The sequence below is a fragment of the Vespa crabro genome, chromosome 2, assembly GCF_910589235.1.
Source record: "Vespa crabro chromosome 2, iyVesCrab1.2, whole genome shotgun sequence".
Taxonomy (NCBI): Eukaryota; Metazoa; Arthropoda; class Insecta; order Hymenoptera; family Vespidae; genus Vespa; species Vespa crabro.
The window spans coordinates 10879579-10899753 of NC_060956.1; the positions used below are offsets into that span (position 1 = coordinate 10879579).

The following is a 20175-nucleotide window of genomic DNA, read 5'->3' on the forward strand; positions in this document are numbered from 1 at the left end:
TATTTTTCCACTCTATTCCATGCCGCACCTTAAATCGTAAAAGTTCTATATATATGAGACAATGACAGATTCGAACTTTAAAAAGAATGTAAGGGATATTGTGTTTTGTAGATACGTTACTGAATATGTTTTGAAAGAACATAATTCTAGTTTCTACCAATGTTGGCGTTGTAATATGTTTGTAGTGCTACTGGCAACAAAATTCATAAGATACATGACCACTGGGGGAACATATATAACCAATCAGAAACATAGCTCATATACTTCATTCTGTTAAAGAATATTACGATTTATTGTTGCATTTGAATTTTAATTTCTTTATTTTATTCTTTTTATGTATGATAGTGTAGTATACTGATTGTTTAAAGTGTTAAATAATTGTTGGAAGTGTCACACGATGCTTATTTATTGAAGTACTGTGAATAACTAATTTTTGATATCAGAAATTGTCATGTATCATCTATAACGATAAATTTGACTTTAAATTATTTGTTGCTCATAATTTTGATTATTAATCAAGTAAAGCAAACTTTCAACTATTTATATTATTCTTGGACGGTACGTTGTTATTAATCAACTTTATAATACAAATATTTAAATAATTATTTCCATTTAATTTTTTATTGGATAATAAATGTTTATGATGAACAGTTATTGAATCTTTATTTTTTTAACAGGATCTTGATCCTGTTCTACCAATTAATTGTCGAAAAATTATTACAATTGTTCTCGAGAGATAAAACAAAACAGAGAGCAACACGACTGTTTAAATATTATCGGTCCTTTAAAATTTTTTTTTAAATGTAGTCTATATTCAGTCTTTTCTTTGTTCTATTGACCCATGACTGATTTTTTGTAGTGTGGCAGTCCTCTGAAAATTTTCTTATGTATACAGTATAAACATTAATTCTCATTCATTTCGTTTCATAGTGTATCTATCGATAATAAAATCGATTGATATATAATTATTCAAATACAGAAGATCGAAAATTAATGTAATCGTCCATAAACCATAAAAGATCTCACAAAGTATAAGTTTGAACGATTACAATTTTTTCTCACGATCAGCTGTCTTTGACATTAGATCGATTCTTTAAAAACATTAGTAAATAAAAATGTGAATTGTATATTTTTGCATAAGGACAGTAAAAATAAAAGAAATAATAATTTATGATGGATGGATAATACAAAAATGAGTGAAATGATATTTGTACTATAAGAATAATGGAAATGGAGGTTATTAAGACAGAATTTGATGTGCCAATAAAATATATGAAAGTTATAGATGACAGAATTAGTTTGACAGTACATCGAAATTGGTTGGCAAGTTTTTTTATTGTTGGACCAATATCGTTTATCACCCATGAAAAACTTACAGCAGATGAAATTGCAGCACAACCTACATTAGAAGAACTGGGATCCGATTGGACAAGAATTTATGCAAAAGTATTTTTACTAACTTATTTTTTACTCCTACATATATATTTGTTTGAACAAATTTAAGTGTTTATTTCAATTTTAGGTCTATATAAAACAGCATAAAAATGCTATTCCTCTACCTAGAGGAAGACGTACTATTAATACCAAAACTCAAACAGAACTGACATTTTCACAGTTGTTACATTATCTTTCAGAAACCAATTATCGCAATTTGTGGAAAGAATCTTACAAAAAATATTATAGTATGTTTTTTAAAATTAAACTTTTTTCAATATATTTGGTCTATGATTATTATTTTGATATTTTGTTTACAAAGATTTTAAAGATAATGATTTCTATTTTTGAGCAGATCCATGGAGTACTATTGAACAGAAAGAACAATCTATTGTAACTGCTAATACATCTGATGTAGCTATTATGCAGGAAGTAATAGCAAGGGTATATGGTTGCAGTATAGTACATGTACAAGATAGGGTAGTTTACTCAGTATCATCTGGCCTAACAACTGAATCTCATTGCAATCTTCTTCCAGCACTTTTTGCTATCGAAACAACTATTGCTTTTATAATTTTTTATGAGCAAACTGCAAAATATTCTTTGCGAGAGTAAGTATTTATATAAGTATGCTTATATAATTTAATGCAAAAATAATACAATTATAATATAATCTAATATAAATTATAGATGTGTAATGTATAGCCCAGCAGCCTTGAGTACAAGTCATGGAAAACCACTGTTTTTAATTTATCAACTATTAAGATTATCTAGAGATTTGCATGATCTTGGATTAGTATTAGGTGAAGTGACACTTAGTGATATTTTGCTTATGGAAAATTTTACTATTCAGGTGAAATATTTATATTTTTATTAAGTGTACATTTATTAAAAACTATATTATAAAAACAATAATTAATTTTATATATGTATAGGTACTACCAAAGTTAAGTGATAATATCTATTTTAAACCTAAACTAGATTGTATAAATTTTATTACTACTCAAATGACTAAAGAAAAAAATCACAATTTGTATAATAAAAAGCGTGATTTAAATTTATATAAAAATGTACAATATGGTAGTCCCGAATTTGGTATAAATGAGAGTATTGAGAAGTTATGTGAAATGTGGGTGTATAACTACATCAGCAACTTTGACTATTTAACTGCTCTTAACAATCTGGCAGGTAGAAAGTATGGTGATCCTAGTTGTCACCATGTAATGCCTTGGGTAACAGATTTTACATCAAGATGCGGTGGAAATTGGAGAGATTTAACCAAATCGAAGTTTCGATTAAACAAAGGAGATAGGCAATTAGATCTTACATTTGATTCACAATCCACTGAGGTAAAGAAGATATAAATATTGATTTTTTTAGCAGAAGATAAATGAAAATATACATTCTTTAGGTAGGACATCATGTATCGGATGTACTGTCGGAAATCACATATTATGTATACCTGTCCCGTCGTTACGATAAATCTGTTCTTTGTAAACACGTACGACCGTTATGGGTACCAGGAGAATATCCTGCATCAATTCAAAGACTACATGATTGGAGTCCAGATGAGTGTATTCCTCAATTTTTTATTGATGCAAGTGTTTTTAAGGTAAATTTAAAAAGAGCTTAACTTTCTAACTCGTCCAATATTTGAACGAATATCAAATAAATATAATTATGTCATTATTTTATGAACATGATTATCTTTTACAGTCCATTCATGAAGATTTACCAGATTTAGAAATACCAGCTTGGGCAACTTCTCCAGAAGACTTTATCCAAAAACATAGAGAAGCTTTGGAAAGTTTTTATGTATCAGAGAGATTACATCATTGGATAGATCTAACATTTGGTTATAAGTAAAAATATCTTTATATTTTTATAATCATTTTATGTATTACGAGACATTCAGTAAATAACATATATATTTCAATAGATTATCTGGTTCTGCAGCGGTAAAATCAAAGAACGTTTGTTTACAACTTGTTGATAATCATACAACTTTGACAAATTCTGGTATCGTGCAACTTTTTACTCAACCTCATCCACAAAAAATTATGCCATCTCCATATTGGGGAAAAGTACCTCCCCGTTTACGTTCATCTTTATTAACTAGTAAAAGTAAGTTTTTATTTTTCAGATTTTTTAATAAGTAGTTTCATCTTTATAGTTATACACGCATATACACGCATACACAATAATATATTATATAATGTATAAAATTTATAAAAACAGATTCATCTGGAGGTAAAACTAGTGATGATGAAGGTCATAGCTCTGGATTAGAAGAAGAAGAATTGCCAATAACAATATCAAATACATCCCGATCTTCACCTCTAGCTTTAAGTCGATTTTTAAGCCGTTCCCGAGGTTCTCTTCTTACAGTAGAAGATAATACTAAATCAGACAAAACTTCAAACCAAATAATAATCCTTCCAAAGGATTACAATCCTATTGCAGCCATACAGCATGTAGAAATAATGCATACCTTTATAAACAAAACCAGTCATAAAGTTTACAAACCTATAATAGGCTCACAAGATTTGTCTATGAATTTTAAGCAAATTGTAGCCAGTGGTCGTATAAAGGAACAACAAATTTTAGGCTGTTTAATTGTTGAAATATTTCTTTCTGGTAAATTTCGAGCTACATGGAATATTGAAAAATTATCTTTTGCACGAAGATTAAGTGCATGTTTAAATGTTATAAAATTATCTGCAGATAGCTTACCAAAATGCATAAGAAATGCTGTAGCTTTACTTCTACAAGTTGATGTTGTACCAAAAAGCTATAACGTAGAAAGTACAGAAGTGAGTATTAAAAAATTTTGTTTAATTTTTTTTCAGTAATATTACATTTTATGTATAATTTTTATTTAGATAAATGAGATGTCCTTTCGTTATCCAACTATTACACATATGGGTTTGCCACCACCATCTGCTCATCAATTTTTGCAGCCTATACTTTCTGGTAGCCTATTCCCATTTTCCAAATATTGCCAATATTTGTATAATATAGTTGAGATGATACAAGAATACAATAGTTTGGTTCGTGAACTAAACTTTGTATTAAAATTTGAAGATACAGATTTTGTAACTAAGACAAAAATAAGATATCTTTGTAAAATTAGTGAATGTAAAGTGAAAGCAATAGCAAGAGAATTAGAACAATTATTACCACATATCGGTGCTGCTAAAGAAGGTAGTTTACAATTAATAGTACCTCATATACAGCAACTTATAAAAGAACCATACAGTGCAGTCTTGGCTACTTGGCATCTTTTCGATCCAATTGCTAAGTAAGTGTAATTTCTGTAAATTGGTACTTCAATATTTTCCATAATGTATAAATTGATAAAAATTGTATATTATATTTTATATATACATATATTCCAGGGCATTGGGTCCAAAAGAAACAGCAGATATGTTTCTTTTACCTATAATGAAATTGTATGAAAATGGTTCTGTTATGGATAGTTCATTACATGCAGATATACTACATGCTGGAACACTTGCGAAATTTCGAACAACGTTATTATATCATAGAAGTTTTTTACTAATACTTATGGTCAGATTAGGATTGCGACGTTTCTTAGAAAATTTCATTACACCACTTGTGGAAGCAGTAGGGGGTTATCGAGACTATGTTCAAGGATCATGTATAAGTGTGCATAGAACAGGAAATTTGAAGTAAGTATTTAATTATTTTTTTAAGTTTACTGAAATGATACAAATTTAATTAATTATAAAAATATTTATAAAGGAGTTGTGATCTAAGTGGAACATGTGGTGATATTGAAGGTGTTCTATCACCTTTAGATGAAGATTCTTCTGCAGATTCAGAACATAATATATCATCTTCATCTGCACCTGCAACCAATGATTACTCCTCTCAAATAAAATCTGCAAATGATAATGATGTTGAAGGTATTTGTTCTTTAATATTTATTTAATAATCAGTTTGTATTCTATTAATGATGATATGAAATGTAAAAATATTGAATTATTTTATAGAAGTATTTGATATGGAAACAGAAGGAAATGCATGGAATTTTCTGAGTATCAATCGTTCGTATAATATTGATTTACATATAGATCTAAATTTGAATGTTAATGATGATTTGAATGAAGAAGATAACAAAGTATCACCACCTAGTTCAACTAAATCACCAACAATTCCAATACCAAAACATTCAGGAAGTGGAAAGCTTATGATAGAAGTTAATAGCATAGGATGTGATGTTGGAAGTAAAACTTCCAATGAAGATGTTCCTTATAATGAAATATCTGGGGTTATACATTTTGAAAGTAATACTTCTGACAATGCTTGTAATACATATCTTGAAGAACAAAATCCTATACTTCAACCCACAGATGATAAGTCTAATGCAGCAGTGTTAGATAATACTGATAATGAGTATGATCAGGCATATCAAAGATCTGCACCAAATGAATGTACAGTATCAGAAATAAGTGCAGAATCCGTAATATGGTTGTCTCATCGTCTTGGACCTGTTCTTACAGCTCGGTATTTATCACGAAATCTATTAAGAATGCTTACTTTATGTTATGCTGGCAAAGAAAACTTAACACCTTCAAATGAAGTTATCTTAACGTCAGTTCAAGGAATGGATTGGAATAAAAAGATTTTAGTAGGTGATCATAATGCTTCCAAAGTATTAGACTGTTTAACTGCTATTGCAGGTTTGTATACAAACATATTGCAATAAAATAGGTTACATTAATAATAATTAAATTAATATACTAATTAATCGAAACATTTTTTTTGATAGGATTATATGGAGAACAGATTATACTTCTACAATATTTTGCACATATGGCAGAACTTTTAACATTATGTAAAAGAAAATTGACACAAAGTTTGGAAGGTGGACTACTTTCTTGTTTAGCTTTACTTAATCATATCACACAATACTTAAGCGATTCTGTCTTAATGGACGCGCTTCATGTAAAGTCTATTCTATGATGTAATTAAGAATGGGATGTATTATTACGTAATTATATTATTTTTTATGTTAAAATATAGGAATCCATTGTTAAGGCAATTTTGCATCCTACTGTTCGTATATTATCTACTACGAGATTTACTTTTCCTAATGGAATTGTTGCTCGTACAGCTTTAGCTGATAAATGTTTAGAAGCTATGATCATGCTCAGCTTGAGATTAGGTAGTGCTGTTACGAAAAACCACTTAGCAGTTCCAATACAACGATTTTTCCTTGCATTTGATAAATCATTTAATCAAAATATTAAGGTAGAATGTCTGTCAGATGATCTTGGAATAAAAGATTCAAATTGTTGCCACGTGAGCGATAGTGGCGTGAGGTAAAGTATTTTATCTTTTTTAATTTTTATTAGTAATAATTACAAAAACTAAAATTTTAACAAATTATCATATGCATTTTCGGTATGCTTAGAATAAAAGTTTCTAATGAAGGTACAAGTCATTGTAATATCCAAGACTGGAATATTATTGAAACTTCTTCTTCTGGTTCTCCTCTGATATGGGATGGTTTTAGTGTAGAAATTGCTGAATCATATTCTCCACCAGTTGTAGAAAATTCAAATATATCGGATCCTCAGAGAAATAAAGTAATTATATAAATATTTTCCATTTCTCAAAGCTAAGTATAAATTGTGTTATTCTTTAATGTATTTTTAGGCATTTGAAGAGTTAAAAGAAGTATTTACTACAGAGTTTGCACATAAAGCATACATGCTGTTCTACAAATGTATGAGTGGTGAAGCGATAGAACAAATACTTAAAAATCATCAGCACATACGTAATCTTTGCCATGAATATGAACAACAAACACGATTATCTTCACCTAATGTGGGTACAGAGCAATATAGTGCATCATGCCTAGTAGATTACAATATTTCAGAAAACATGGAATCTTTGAACAAGGATGTAAATAGTTTTGGGAATATATCTGTGATAGGAAATAGGTTTGAAATACAGAAAGATGACAGTCGATCTCAATCAACAGCTGACACAGTTATTTGTCCAAATAAGGAAATTTATTCTTTATCTAGTGGGAGACAGTTACGTGGAAATTGGTTAGCATATTGGGAACATGAAATTGGAAGACCTGACAAAGAAACAGCATTCAACATAAAGCAGATAAAACTTCAAAGTTTTGGTGGACACAATAATAGTATTAGATGCTTATATGTTTTAGATAATGAAAATAGTTTTATGAGTGGAAGCAGAGATAAAACTGTTAAACTATGGAGTTTAAGAAGTCAGGCAAGTGCATTCATTTATTTAATATATTTCATACTTGTTAATTTTATATGAATTTTGTATGTAGGGTGATGGAAGTACTGTTTCATCATGTCAATACACATATACTGGTCACAAGAAATCTATTCTTGCATTAACATTCCTAGAATCTCTACGATATGCAATTACTTGTGATGGAGTCATTCACTGTTGGGATCCTTTCATGGGTTCTTTATTAGGATGTCCAGAAAATAATCGATTAGCACCTATAAATACTTTAGCTGCAGGGCCTTCTCCATCAACTAATTTGTTTGTTGGAACGACTGATATTACTTTAAGAGTTATTGATTGTAGAACATTCCAATATGTCAATGAAATGAAAGTTAGTGTTGTGATGACACAATCATATACAAATATTTTTTTACTATATATATATATATATTTTTTTTACTATATATATATATCATTTTAAATATTAGGTGTTGACAAATCCTACTGGTTTGATCAGATGTATCGCAGTTGCACCTAGTGGCCATTGGATTGCATTAGGTCAAGCATCTGGGTTTTTAACTATTTTAGATATTAGGACTGGTCTTATCATAGCATCTTGGAAAGGACATGAGTGTGAGGTATCGTTTTATAATACACTCTCATCAATATAATATACAAAAATTCTATTATATTAATTTTTTATATTTTTAATATGTCGTTTTATTATAGATATTGCAATTGCAAGCTGTGAATGAAACAACTATTATAAGTTCTTCATTAGACCAAACTATTGCAGTGTGGAGTGCGATGGATGGTAAACTAAAGTTTCATATGAAGTAAATATATACATTTCAATATTATAGAAATTCCAAAAATATATTAAAATAGAATATAGTATCATATATTATTAAATATAAGTTTTTACGTTTTTAGAGGCACTACTGAACCAGTTCATTGCATGGCAACTTATGAACGAGGTTTGGTAATAGGAACAACAGCAAATCGGATAGGTGTTTATACGTCTGTAGATATAAATGCTCCATTTTCTTCATCCAAGCTCAAATCCGATGCCTTTAAAGGAGTCCTTACTGCTATTTCCATACTTCCTCTTAATCGATTATTGCTGCTAGGTGCAGATAATGGAGGAATAACGTTATTGTGTTGATCTTAATAACATTAAATACAATTGTCGAGATATTACACCCAACTATAAGAAGAAAGGCTGAATAAATCTCAAAGTTGCAAAAATATAAAAAAAAATTGATATTAAAAATTTGGATCTATATAGCAAATATACTTTTTACAAAAGATATTAAATAAAACATATTTATTATTCATAGATCACATCTGTTCTTGATTGAATTATTTTTATAGCTACATCAGAAGACATTTTATGAATACCAATATCTGCGAGTATTTCTTTTGCTGTATCTTCATCACTTGTGTTGAGTGCATCCAGAAGTAACATTGCAGATCCCATCAATATGTTAAGTAAAACACAAGCCTCCTTAATTCTGAAAATAATTAGTTCTTTGTTTAATTATTTCTACATGTATATATATATTTTTTACATATCTATAATTTACGAGAAAACTTACAATGGGAAAAATGATTCTGGTTTGCTAATATATAGGCCAAAAAGAGGGAACAAATTCCTAAAAATATCGTATTGTAATTGTTCTGCACCTCCTGTGTTAAAATGATTTACCATGACAACCTCCTCTAAGAGAAACTATAAATTGAATACATCTTATATTTACAGATAAAAATATTATTTTAAAATGGATGTTTATGCTACAATATTCTTACCTGATCAAATTGAAAAGCTAATTGTTTCCAAGCTTGATGAAATAATGGTAAAGCAAGTGCTTCATGTAATACGTGGAGTCTTGTACCTAATTCTTGAAACATGGGACAACCACTAGGAGTTACTGACAGTGAAGCAACTTCTTTTGCAGATTGCATTGCAAACCATCTAAAAAAAAATATATATAATATATAAGATGTTACTGATTTCTGAAACTGTACATATAATGTATTTGGGCTTTTTTTAAATTAGAAACTAACTTATCTGTTCTATAAGGTCTACTTTTTGCTTTCACATCCAAAGCTACTGAATCACTGATTTCATTAACTAACTCTTTTTCTAGTCTTCGTAATAAAGCTACAGCTTCATCAAATATTGTTCCTTCTATTTCTCCAATATGTTCAGTAACATCTTTACCTTCATCTGTAGCGCATTCTATTGCTTCAAATTGTTTTTTGAAGAAATGAAGTTGCAAAAAGTGCTATGCATGTAACAGCATTTTCTAATAAATAAATAGATCTATTCTATTTTATTTGAATTATTAGTATACATACCACAGTTACACCCCATTCGTCTAAAACATTTGCAACATAATGTAATGTATTGAGTATACGTGGCATAAGAGATGCTAATGGATCTACACAATCTTCATGTAATAATTGTAATAATCTTACTCTCCAATCGTCAATTAATTCTAATTGTAGTTCAAGAAACTGTAATCTATATGAATATTTTATTTATATTACTGAATTCTATACGTTTTTTTCTAAAAATATTAAATATTATATGTGTGTACCTGTGTCCTGGTTGAGGTAAATGTTTGTATCTATCAGAGATTGTTGTTAAAAGTGTAAGAAAAGCGTTGGCACATTCTGTTTCTTTCATGTCATTTACATCGGGTCCTGATAAAATTTCCCAGGCTGTGTTTGAGTTTAATATTGCATCCATTTTTTCTGTGGCATCTGTTGCATAGTTAAATAAAATATATTTTTAAATATATTTAATTTCTTAGATGATTAACATAAAATTTTAAGTAAATGTAAGTTTTGCTCACATTTTTTTTCCATATTAATCCACTTTACAAATATATGAGCTTGTGTTAATACAAATACAGTAGCTGGTTGAGAAGATGGATATAATAATGTTTCTCTAAGTTCTCTTTCAAATCCAAGTGCTTCATCTATTAAATGGGCAAATAAAGCATCATCGTGCTGTGCTATTGCTAATTCGGAATGTAATTTTTCAACAGCCAATTGTACCAAAGCACGCATAAATTCAGCCTAATATATAAGTATGTTAATAGAATTAATTTAATCAATTACAGTTATCTACAATAATAAATGTAATAAAAAGTATATTTTTATACATTATTTTAAATACATGCATATACATGTATATATTATGTTATGAATAATATACCTTCACATCTATATGATTGAAGCCAATAGAATTTGCTACAGGTTGAACAAATTTTTGTATCCATTGAACATGATCTTTAATCCATGTAAGTATCTGAGTAAAAAACCATTCTGGTTTATCTTGTCGATTTGTCAATTTACTACCTGTAAAATGATAAATAAATCTCTGCCTCAATGGGCGCACTAGTAGAGTAATAGGTAAGCACACAGATGCAAAATCAGTCAGAAGAGCGGATGTTACTACAGGTTTTATAGTTTCATCCCTAATATTTTGTTAAGGTTTCAAAGATAAGATTGAAATGTAAAGTAATTAATAAGTCATGTTTATTAAGATAAGGATACGGTAGTTGTAGATGTAATAGGTATTCTGTAAGTATTTTAAATCTAGTAATAGTTTCAGGTAAAGATGTAATTACTATGTTTGCATTAGTTCCACAGAAAGGCCATTTCAAACTTTTTAAAACATCATTATATTCCCTATAATTAAATTATTTATATTATTTATTACTATAAATTAAAAAGAAAATGTTATATTTCCTGATACTTACTTTGATAATTTTTCTTTAATTAAATTATGCCAAAAATGTAACGTCTCTCTCACATAATTTACAAGATGGTGACAAGACGATGATTGCAATTGACAACTAATTTCGGAAAGATTTGTATATAATGTGATAACAGATTCATCATCAGCTGATAACAACGAATTTTCTATTTCATCACTAAAATAACGTATTTAAGTATACTTTATATCAATGTACATATAAGCTATTTTTATACTCTATTATTACCTGATATCCTCAATACATTTTATAAAATTTAGATATGATAGGCACTTATCCAACTGACCTATCTTATCAATAACTTCTTGTACTTCTGAATTTTCACTATTTTCTTGCATTGATTCTTGAATATTATTGTGAACTTCTATTGCAAAAATTTGTAATTTCTCAAATTCCATAGTAATATGCTCGACATTCTGTACAGCTGCTTTGACTTTTGAAGGAGCTTCACTTGATGCCATGGATAACTACAAATAAAATATATACATATATTCATTATTTATATACATATGTTGATAATATTTAATTATTAAATTGTTCAAATTCAAGCATACAGATTTTTCAATTTCATCTTTTTCTGTTTGGAGGCACTCATGAAAATGTTTTATATTATCAAGTCCTTTCAAACTTGATCCCATTTCTTCGTTGAATCTTTGTATAATTTTCTGTTTTATATCCATTATAATAATAATAGCCCATATGTGTATTTTTACACAATTACAAATTGTAAATTAAATTAATTATTTTAAATTAATTATTTATACAATTATAACTTATATATCTTGTAATAATAATTCTGTTGTGTTAAAGTAGGGTTATATTATCTATTATTTAATAGCAATTTGTCATAGTTTATTATGATTTTACAAAAAAAACTACTCAGGATATTGATAAAATTCACAAATAAAATATGTAAATCTACGGATTTTTTTGTCAATAGCTATTTTATATTAATAAGTATACAAACAATCACTTATAAGAATAAAGCCCGTTGCATATTATCAAACCGTTACTGGCGACCGGAATCGTCGACAACAATTGGATTTAAGAGAATATATGGGTTTATATCCAATTGGTCGATTATGAAAACACAAGCAATGCACAGACCACTTGTTTGGTTGCCAACTTTGATCGCCTGGTTTTTGGTCTTTCATCAACTGAGTCACCGACAACTGGTCGACAATATAGAACAGGTCTAACAGAGTAGATGATTCATTATGGCTACTCAACCAATAGAATTGACGTTTTATTTTCATCTTTCATTCAATCTTTCTTATTTACTTGATTAATATTCTTTTCATGAAAATCGTGCTTTTTTCCTTCGGTACTGCGCGAACGCCGTCAAATGTATACCCACAAGTGGACAAATGATCGCGGCAGATTCACAGTGAGATTTAGCGAGTTTCGCGGTAGCAGAGAAGATAGTTAAGTGAAGCGAATTTAACGAATATATAGCAAATTGAAGATACAGAATTGTCGTGCGATCTGTTCGAATAGAGAAACTGCACAAATGGTGCGTTTACCGCAGATAACATATGCCAGACTGTTGAGATCTTGCGGAAAGGTCTCCTAAGAGGAGCGCCTTTGACAAGTGGTTCTACATAAGACGGCTAGATATTTAAAATTTTCAAAATGGCAGAAAATCAAGGGAATTCCTCAAATCAAACAAATTCAGGTATTCTTATTCTAATTATAAGCATTTGGTGTGAGTATCCATGAGGATGCATTAATCCTAACCTAAGTGTTGTTAGTGATACGAATTGATCGTTCTATATGTATATTTACTTTCACATTGTTATAATTTTATTATAGTTTTGTTTGCGTAATTAAAGTCTAATTGTATGATACATTTCAGGTTGTAGCAGATCATTTAATTTTCAACGATTGGATTTTAGATCAAATAATGATATTCAAAATGAAATGTCAGGTATGTATTTTATATAGTTTATATCTTTTATTTTTTAATACATTTTGTATACCTACATTGATATTTTAAACTATCAGAGAAAAGAAGACAACTGAAGTTAAGTTTTCAAACGCAAGGAAGCAATTTGTCATTTGCCAATTCAACTAATTCTTCTCTAACAAATTCTATTGGAGTCTCTACACGACTGCCAGTGTAAGTAGTAAGAAATTCTATAAATGATTATTTTACTTATAAAGTTTAAAGCCATTAATATTTGAATATATACAATTACAGATCATCGCGTCTACCTTTGCCTCTACCTAAGTTGCCAGTTAGACCACGTACAATGGTATTGCAGCAAGATTTTCTTCCTGATAAAGCAAGGTAATAGAATACAGTTTTATGGAGTTTGTTTAAAACTGTTAACTTTGGAAAATTAGTAACAACATACGTGTATAAAACATTATAGAGATAAGTTGCGAATGTGTCAGTCTATGCAAAGTACTGGAAAATTGCAATTAAATCCAGATGTGGTATATGATTTCACAAGCGAGGACCTTCAAGATTTAGGAGAAATAGGTAGAGGAGGATTTGGAACTGTAAATAAAATGATACATAGGATAAGCAATACTGTTATGGCTGTGAAGGTATGTGAGCATTGTTGATTACAAGATGTAATTTATATTTACATATTATATTGATATTTCTACAGTATTTCGACATCTTATTTGCATATTTCATAATTTTCATTAGAGAATACGTTCAACAGTGGATGAAAGAGAGCAGAAGCAATTATTGATGGATTTGGAGGTTGTAATGAAATCCAACGAATGCCCTTGCATTGTGCAGTTTTATGGAGCTTTATTTAAAGAGGTTTGTTTTGATAACAGTTAGTATACATGTTCCTTTTAATATTATTAACTATATTATCATGTTATGATTAATTTAGGGAGATTGTTGGATTTGTATGGAGTTAATGGACACCTCTTTAGACAAATTTTATAAATTCATCTATGAGAGATTAAATGAGAGGATACCTGAGTGTATTTTAGGAAAAATTACAGTAGCCACTGTAAAAGCGCTGAATTACCTCAAAGAAAAATTGAAAATAATTCATAGAGATGTAAAACCTAGCAATATTTTACTTGATCGCCGTGGTAATATAAAACTTTGCGATTTTGGTATATCAGGACAACTAGTAGACTCTATTGCACGAACTAGGGATGCTGGTTGTAGACCGTATATGGCGGTAAGTGTATATTTTATGAATTGTTATTTTTTAACTATTTTTATTTTTACGGACATAATTTTTCAGCCGGAAAGGATAGACCCTCAGCGAGCAAGGGGTTACGATGTAAGAAGCGATGTATGGTCATTGGGTATTACTTTAATGGAAGTAGCCACTGGTTATTTTCCTTATCCAAAATGGAACTCTGTTTTCGAGCAACTCTATCAGGTAGTACAGGGTGATCCACCCCGTTTGTCTCCCAACGAAAACGGAAATCACTTTACAATGGATTTTGTAAACTTTGTGAATACATGGTATGTGTTTCATATAAAGTTTTCTGATATGATAAAGAGATATATATTATTATGCATATTTATCGTGTATTCACTTCTCAGTCTGATCAAGGAAGAAACTCAACGACCAAAATATAATAAGTTGTTGGAACATACATTCATTAGGAAGGCGGAAGAAGCCACGATCGATGTCGCGGCGTACATCAGCGGCGTTTTGGACAATATGGCTAACAACGGAGTAACACCATTTACCACCAATCAGCCTTAAAGCGAAGAGGCGAAAATGTCTGCATCCCTTGGAGCATTGGGTTTTCTTTCTTTTTTATTGTCATTTGGATTCCCACTCTGGTTTCTTGTATAGAGCGGGTCACTGCACTCGAATTTAGTGTAGTTAGTAAAATTCATCGATGACGATATTTATTGGCGCCACTACCTTGCTTAGAGCTATACCGTGTCGCAAAGAGTATTCTTACGCATAGTGAGTAATGGTGTTTTGACAATTTACTTGCCATTCTACCAGTAAGTAACTTATCGAATGGAAGACTTAAATTTAAAATTTTTTAACATCGTGTCACGAAAGTGTATCACTACGTGAGCATGTTTCTATTCTTCTCTCCGGAACTTCCACCCTTAGCGAAAGGTCATAGAATGCCTTGCCTGTGTTCCGAAAGAAATTCTCATTTCTCCTGGCAATGCCGTGGTTCTCGCTCGGTCCCATTGCGGATCGTATGTGTATATACATATAAATATATTGATAGATATAACCGTGTGTATATACATATAATTGTATCTCGCCTAACGTTTCATTTCCACGATTTTTGTAAGGAGCGTAACGAGCTCAACGGAGAATAATATAAAAGTTAAATTCATCAAAGAGGTACTGAAGAAGGTGCCTACTTTACCCTATTGATGGTGGTTTTCTTAGGACAGGTTTAAGTATAAACTTTAAATGCGGTGGTAGGAGTGATGTAATGCAAAAGAAATAAATCATTGACACTCGCAATAGAATGACATTTTTTTCGTTACTATATAATCTATCTGCGGATGTAACCCGTATGTTGGTAATTTGCACCTTTACGTATATCTTCCCGATAAAAATAATCCATTATTCGCAAAGAAAGGCTGCGGGTTCAGCTGTGGATCTTGATTCTTATCTATACCCTTGCAAACTAAATTGAACCAAACTTTGGTTAAATAACTCGCAAATTTGATAATGGTAATCTTGTGAGCTCTGTTTGATTTCATTTAATTTTTATTTATGTTTTACATTAAATTAACTTAAATTTAAAATAAATGATAGATCTTAATAACAACTAATATCCTTTGAAGTTGCTATATTGTCAAATTTACATACAACTTTTTTTTTATTGGCGACATATGTTCACGTGTTAAAGATGTTGTTTGTTTCGTTGTAATCCGCTATTGTATAAACTATGGCAAAGAAAAGCACAAATGAAAATCGATAGGACTTCCTTGCGCGCAGATGTAGTACACCTGCTACGGTGGTACCGTTTTTACAGGTAAGAAGATGGCGGTAGAACGGTGGCAGTGATGGTCGATAGTGCAGGTGTCACTGATCAAAACGGTTTTTAGTTCGAATTCAACCGATACTATTCGATTTTTTTGTTTCTTGTACAATTTGAAAGTTTATTTTCTTTTTCTATATCTATATTTTTGAATAATCGATGAACGATGATCGATCGAGTATCAAAGGTGAGCTGTAAAGAGTGCAATTTCGTTTTTGACTCGGGACATTGGATACGCAACAAAATTGACGTTTCTTTATTGTAATTTACGGTTTTGATTCTCAATGATTTAATTTTGAAAAAAAAAATTTATCTGTTCGTGTACGATTTTTTACGAAGTTAAAGAAGAAATTAACCATTAACGTAATCAGCTAGATATCAGAATCTCGGTGAGTAAGCTGACAATTTTTTATTACATATTTTTAAAAATTTTATTGTTACTATAAGCTGTTTCGTTGTTTAATTTGTACAATTTACAAATTATAATAAATAAAATTTTGTAGGGTATATATATTTTGTTTATTATACTTCGTCGTTTCACTAAACAGTGAATGTTGAAATTTTTTTAACTTTTTTATTATTATTCGATACTTCATACGAGTTCTTTAATGAACTTTTAACGTAGCTTTGGATATCAGGAAATAGCCATCATTGATAGTTTTTAAATAAAACGCAGAAATAAACAGTAATATCAGATAGATTTTGTGGCTAGTAGAAAATCATCTTGAAGAAAATTGGTAAAGCAATTTTATGTATTTATTTAGTTATTGGGATAATCATTATGCTGACTGTTATTAGTTGCTGATGTTACTGCTATTACTGCTATTGTCATTGCTGCTGGCCGCTAGTGGTCGTCGTGAAAGAATCAATTCTTGTGAATATTTTATGTGAGCACCTCCGCCCTCCCGGAAACTATCCTCGTTTAGTGTCTATAACCGTAACTGTTCAGTATTATCTTTTCTTTTAAATCGTCCATTGAAATACGTCCACATCATTGTTGCAATGACCTATAACTATTTTCTGAGAGAACAACTTTTAAGTCGATCGACTCTCTCCCTGTTTCAAGGAGATTTCGATTCGCTTCATTTCTTACTTAAAGAAAGCTCAAGGAAGGATTGAATTTTCAAAAATAAAAATCAAAAAAGACAGTTCATCCATTGAAAAAGTCCAATCATTACTTATTAATAATTCGAGAAAATTCGTAACAATATTTCTAATAAAATAACTTATATGATCTACTAAAACGAATTCCATTTAAAGCATTGCTCATTATAAGATAAAAAAGATACAAAGATTGTGATTCTTTTTAATAAAAAAAGAAAAGAATTTAATCTTACACAATCGTATCAAAATGAATGATGCAATTCGTCCTCTCTTTTTTCTTTTTCTCTTTCTCTCTGGAACGTGTTCGCATTAGCGTCACGAACGAATGAATTAATGAGTGCACCGAACCGCTCTCTTCGGGGTGGTCCCTTCTTGCAAGAAAAGCTTTGCGATCGTGAATAGAACTGTCGTACACACCTACACATATTAATATATATATATATATATATATTATATATATATATATATTATATATATATATATATATATATTATACATAATATATATATATATATATTATACATAATATATATATATATATATATATATACACATACATATATATATACACGCTACATAACACGCTACATTGTAAGGGGTACGTAAATATGCGTAATGTGTGGTAGCGATGAGGGAATATGATGTGTTGTTCGTTGGTGGTGGATAACAGCCAGAACGGAAGGTGTTAGTGAGTCACAACCTGACGCTGCTCGGCAGGAGGTGGTAGAGAAAGAATAAGAGCAGGAGGAAAAAGAATTGACAGTAGTGGTGATGTTAGTGGTATAAGTAGAAATGAAGTATGACAGGTGTTCGGTGCTGATACTGACGATGGCTACTGCTGCTGCTGGCCCTCTGCTACCATACAGAGTTGCCCACACCTGGGAAAAGCGGCAGGGAAACGAATGTTCCCAGGAGATTATTGATCGTAACGCGAAGATACTTTTACAATACTTGGACGTTGCGGACAGATTTTCACAGAGGTATCTTCACCCAATAGTCTTCTTCTTTTCTTTTCTTTCTTTCCTTCTCTCTCTCTCTCTCTCTCTCCCTCTCTCTCTCTCTCTCTCTCTCTCTCTATCTATCTATCTTTTAATTAATTGCTACCTTGATAGTGTAATGATAAGCCACAATACTTACTGTAGTATATTGATTACTATGAAATTTTTCATTCATTTCTTTCGTTGAAGAGAGAAAATCATAAGTTCCAATGAAATTTGATATATTGAAATTGACTAGTTTTGGCCTTGATATTTTAATATCTTATGATATTTAAATATCTTATCGATTGAGGAAAAGGTTTTAAATAAAGCGAAAATTTAATCCTGAATATTTTCGTGTAAATCTGTGATTATGGATTCATTGAACTTCCCGATGACGTTCACATCATTACACTATTTTTATCTTCTTCTTCAATAAATCCCAAAAACGTGAGCACTGGTTAGATAATGTGCAATTGAAAACTGCAGAATAGAAGTTACGATCGTAGTTTTTTTGTCTCATAATATTGGCTATTTTTCTCATGATTCTGAAGCAAGCTTAGTCAATAATTTTATTGTAGATGAATATGAACGGACTTAGAATATGTTAATAAACAATTTGATAACATTTTTCTGTCTATTCATCATTCTAGAATGAACTAAGAGAAAAAATAAGCTATATTTTATTATGCCTATAAACTTAATAATATCCAAGAAATACAATACCTCAAACTTCTTTTGATTATTGCATATCATTTGCATCCATTAAAATCTTAATTCTACCTTTTGCTTTTAAAATTTTATTCTTTTGTCATACAAAGTCTGTCATTTTTAATAGAAAAGGAGTAAAAAACATAGTATATTCCTTTGATTGTAAGTGAAAAAAATGGTGTGTGTCAGGGGATGATCGGCCATCCCTCTTTCCGTCAGGATAACGCCCAGTAGAAGCAGGGTGAAGTGCGCGCGCGCACATCATCCTCTCTCTATGCGCCAGTGTCAATCTCACGAACGTTGTTGAAGAGGAAAGGGAAGGAGAGGAAGACGACCAATGATGTGAGAGAGAGTCACGAAAGAATCTCCGCGCCATTCTCGTCCCACTCGAATGGCCGCGGCTCTTTTTCTCCACCCCGTTTTTGTCCTTTTCCCATTCTCTCTTTCTTTCTCATACACACATTCACTTAGTTATTTTCTCCCTCTCTCTTTTTCTCTGCGGGCTAGCCACCCGGTCGCTGCCTCCTCAATTCGATCAATGGAGCGTACCTGTACCAAGCTGGCCAAGTGAACGCCACACCCCCGAACTTCTTTTCGACTTAACTTGTCCATCCACCGTTGTCATTTCCATAGTTCTATTAAAATAACTATTATTTTTATAATATTATTCATTGCTTATGGCTTCATCCGATCAATTAATTTCTGAAATAAATAATCCCAATAAATTAGAATAGTGCATTGTGTTCCTTTCTTATTTTTCTAACTTATTTCTATATAAAAGGTATTCTTTAGTATTAAAATAAGTAATAAATTTGTCTTATTTTAAGAAATTGTACTTATGAAATAACTATCTTAATGACTCGATTGCGAACTTAAGTGTTTGTTAATCGAACAGAATTACTATAAAAATTGGTCGAATATGAGAAACTGAAAACCTATATAATTATAGTTTTGTTCAGATATAATTA

At 30.4% G+C, this 20175-nt stretch overlaps 3 protein-coding genes across 9 annotated transcripts; 2 read left to right on the forward strand and 1 right to left on the reverse strand.

Annotated features, from left to right (window-relative positions):
* Positions 1-234: 234 nt before the first annotated feature.
* Positions 235-8984, forward strand: LOC124422378 (WD repeat-containing protein 81). Of its 5 annotated transcripts, none has more exons than XM_046958747.1 (22): positions 235-413; positions 1142-1446; positions 1523-1682; positions 1790-2045; positions 2125-2287; positions 2370-2783; positions 2846-3046; positions 3151-3296; positions 3374-3558; positions 3673-4247; positions 4317-4735; positions 4833-5126; positions 5200-5363; positions 5451-6140; positions 6230-6405; positions 6484-6782; positions 6875-7049; positions 7120-7707; positions 7772-8065; positions 8163-8312; positions 8404-8510; positions 8593-8984. In XM_046958747.1, exons 2-22 carry the CDS (start codon positions 1225-1227, stop codon positions 8837-8839), a joined length of 5925 nt encoding a protein of 1974 aa, XP_046814703.1. In that variant the 5' UTR covers positions 235-413; positions 1142-1224; the 3' UTR covers positions 8840-8984. The 5 variants fall into 5 exon arrangements, with proteins under 5 accessions (XP_046814703.1, XP_046814707.1, XP_046814704.1 ...); XM_046958751.1 differs by lacking the exon at positions 235-413 and having other exon boundaries at positions 616-1446; positions 7120-7406; positions 7494-7707; XM_046958750.1 differs by lacking the exon at positions 235-413 and having other exon boundaries at positions 618-1446; positions 3673-4071; positions 4159-4247.
* On the reverse strand, positions 8656-12248 carry LOC124422379 (RAD50-interacting protein 1). 3 transcript variants are annotated; one of them, XM_046958755.1, is made up of 13 exons: positions 12017-12248; positions 11691-11929; positions 11448-11621; positions 11242-11376; positions 10901-11162; positions 10536-10761; positions 10278-10443; positions 10036-10201; positions 9742-9962; positions 9484-9649; positions 9273-9406; positions 9076-9188; positions 8656-8797 (listed from the first exon to the last, which is right to left on the reverse strand). In XM_046958755.1, the coding sequence occupies exons 1-13, from the start codon at positions 12140-12142 to the stop codon at positions 8784-8786; spliced, it is 2142 nt and encodes a 713-aa protein (XP_046814711.1). In that variant the 5' UTR covers positions 12143-12248; the 3' UTR covers positions 8656-8783. The 3 variants fall into 3 exon arrangements, with proteins under 3 accessions (XP_046814711.1, XP_046814709.1, XP_046814708.1); XM_046958753.1 differs by having other exon boundaries at positions 8660-8800; XM_046958752.1 differs by lacking the exon at positions 8656-8797 and having other exon boundaries at positions 8987-9188.
* Positions 12249-12783: 535 nt separating this feature from the next.
* On the forward strand, positions 12784-15897 carry LOC124421788 (dual specificity mitogen-activated protein kinase kinase 4). The gene is made up of 9 exons (XM_046957399.1): positions 12784-13137; positions 13318-13389; positions 13467-13581; positions 13663-13752; positions 13838-14015; positions 14122-14241; positions 14318-14617; positions 14684-14910; positions 14992-15897. Exons 1-9 carry the CDS (start codon positions 13095-13097, stop codon positions 15155-15157), a joined length of 1311 nt encoding a protein of 436 aa, XP_046813355.1. The 5' UTR covers positions 12784-13094; the 3' UTR covers positions 15158-15897.
* The last annotated feature ends 4278 nt before the right edge of the window (positions 15898-20175 follow it).

What these genes read in the sequence shown, in the direction of transcription:
- LOC124421788 (XM_046957399.1), top strand. Translation starts at nt 13,095, where the DNA reads ATGGCAGAAAATCAAGGGAATTCCTCAAATCAAACAAATTCAG. An exon ending in GTTGTAGACCGTATATGGCG is followed by an intron (nt 14,618 to 14,683) that starts GTAAGTGTATAT and finishes ATAATTTTTCAG; the next exon opens with CCGGAAAGGATAGACCCTCA. An exon ending in GTAAACTTTGTGAATACATG is followed by an intron (nt 14,911 to 14,991) that starts GTATGTGTTTCA and finishes TTCACTTCTCAG; the next exon opens with TCTGATCAAGGAAGAAACTC.
- LOC124422379 (XM_046958752.1), bottom strand. Translation starts at nt 12,142, where the DNA reads ATGGATATAAAACAGAAAATTATACAAAGATTCAACGAAGAAATGGGA. An exon ending in GATTAATATGGAAAAAAAAT is followed by an intron (nt 10,444 to 10,535) that starts GTGAGCAAAACT and finishes ACTATGCAACAG; the next exon opens with ATGCCACAGAAAAAATGGAT. An exon ending in CCAGAATCATTTTTCCCATT is followed by an intron (nt 9,189 to 9,272) that starts GTAAGTTTTCTC and finishes AATTATTTTCAG; the next exon opens with AATTAAGGAGGCTTGTGTTT.
- LOC124422378 (XM_046958747.1), top strand. Translation starts at nt 1,225, where the DNA reads ATGGAAATGGAGGTTATTAAGACAGAATTTGATGTGCCAATAAAATAT. An exon ending in TTGATTCACAATCCACTGAG is followed by an intron (nt 2,784 to 2,845) that starts GTAAAGAAGATA and finishes TACATTCTTTAG; the next exon opens with GTAGGACATCATGTATCGGA. An exon ending in CTTTTCGATCCAATTGCTAA is followed by an intron (nt 4,736 to 4,832) that starts GTAAGTGTAATT and finishes CATATATTCCAG; the next exon opens with GGCATTGGGTCCAAAAGAAA.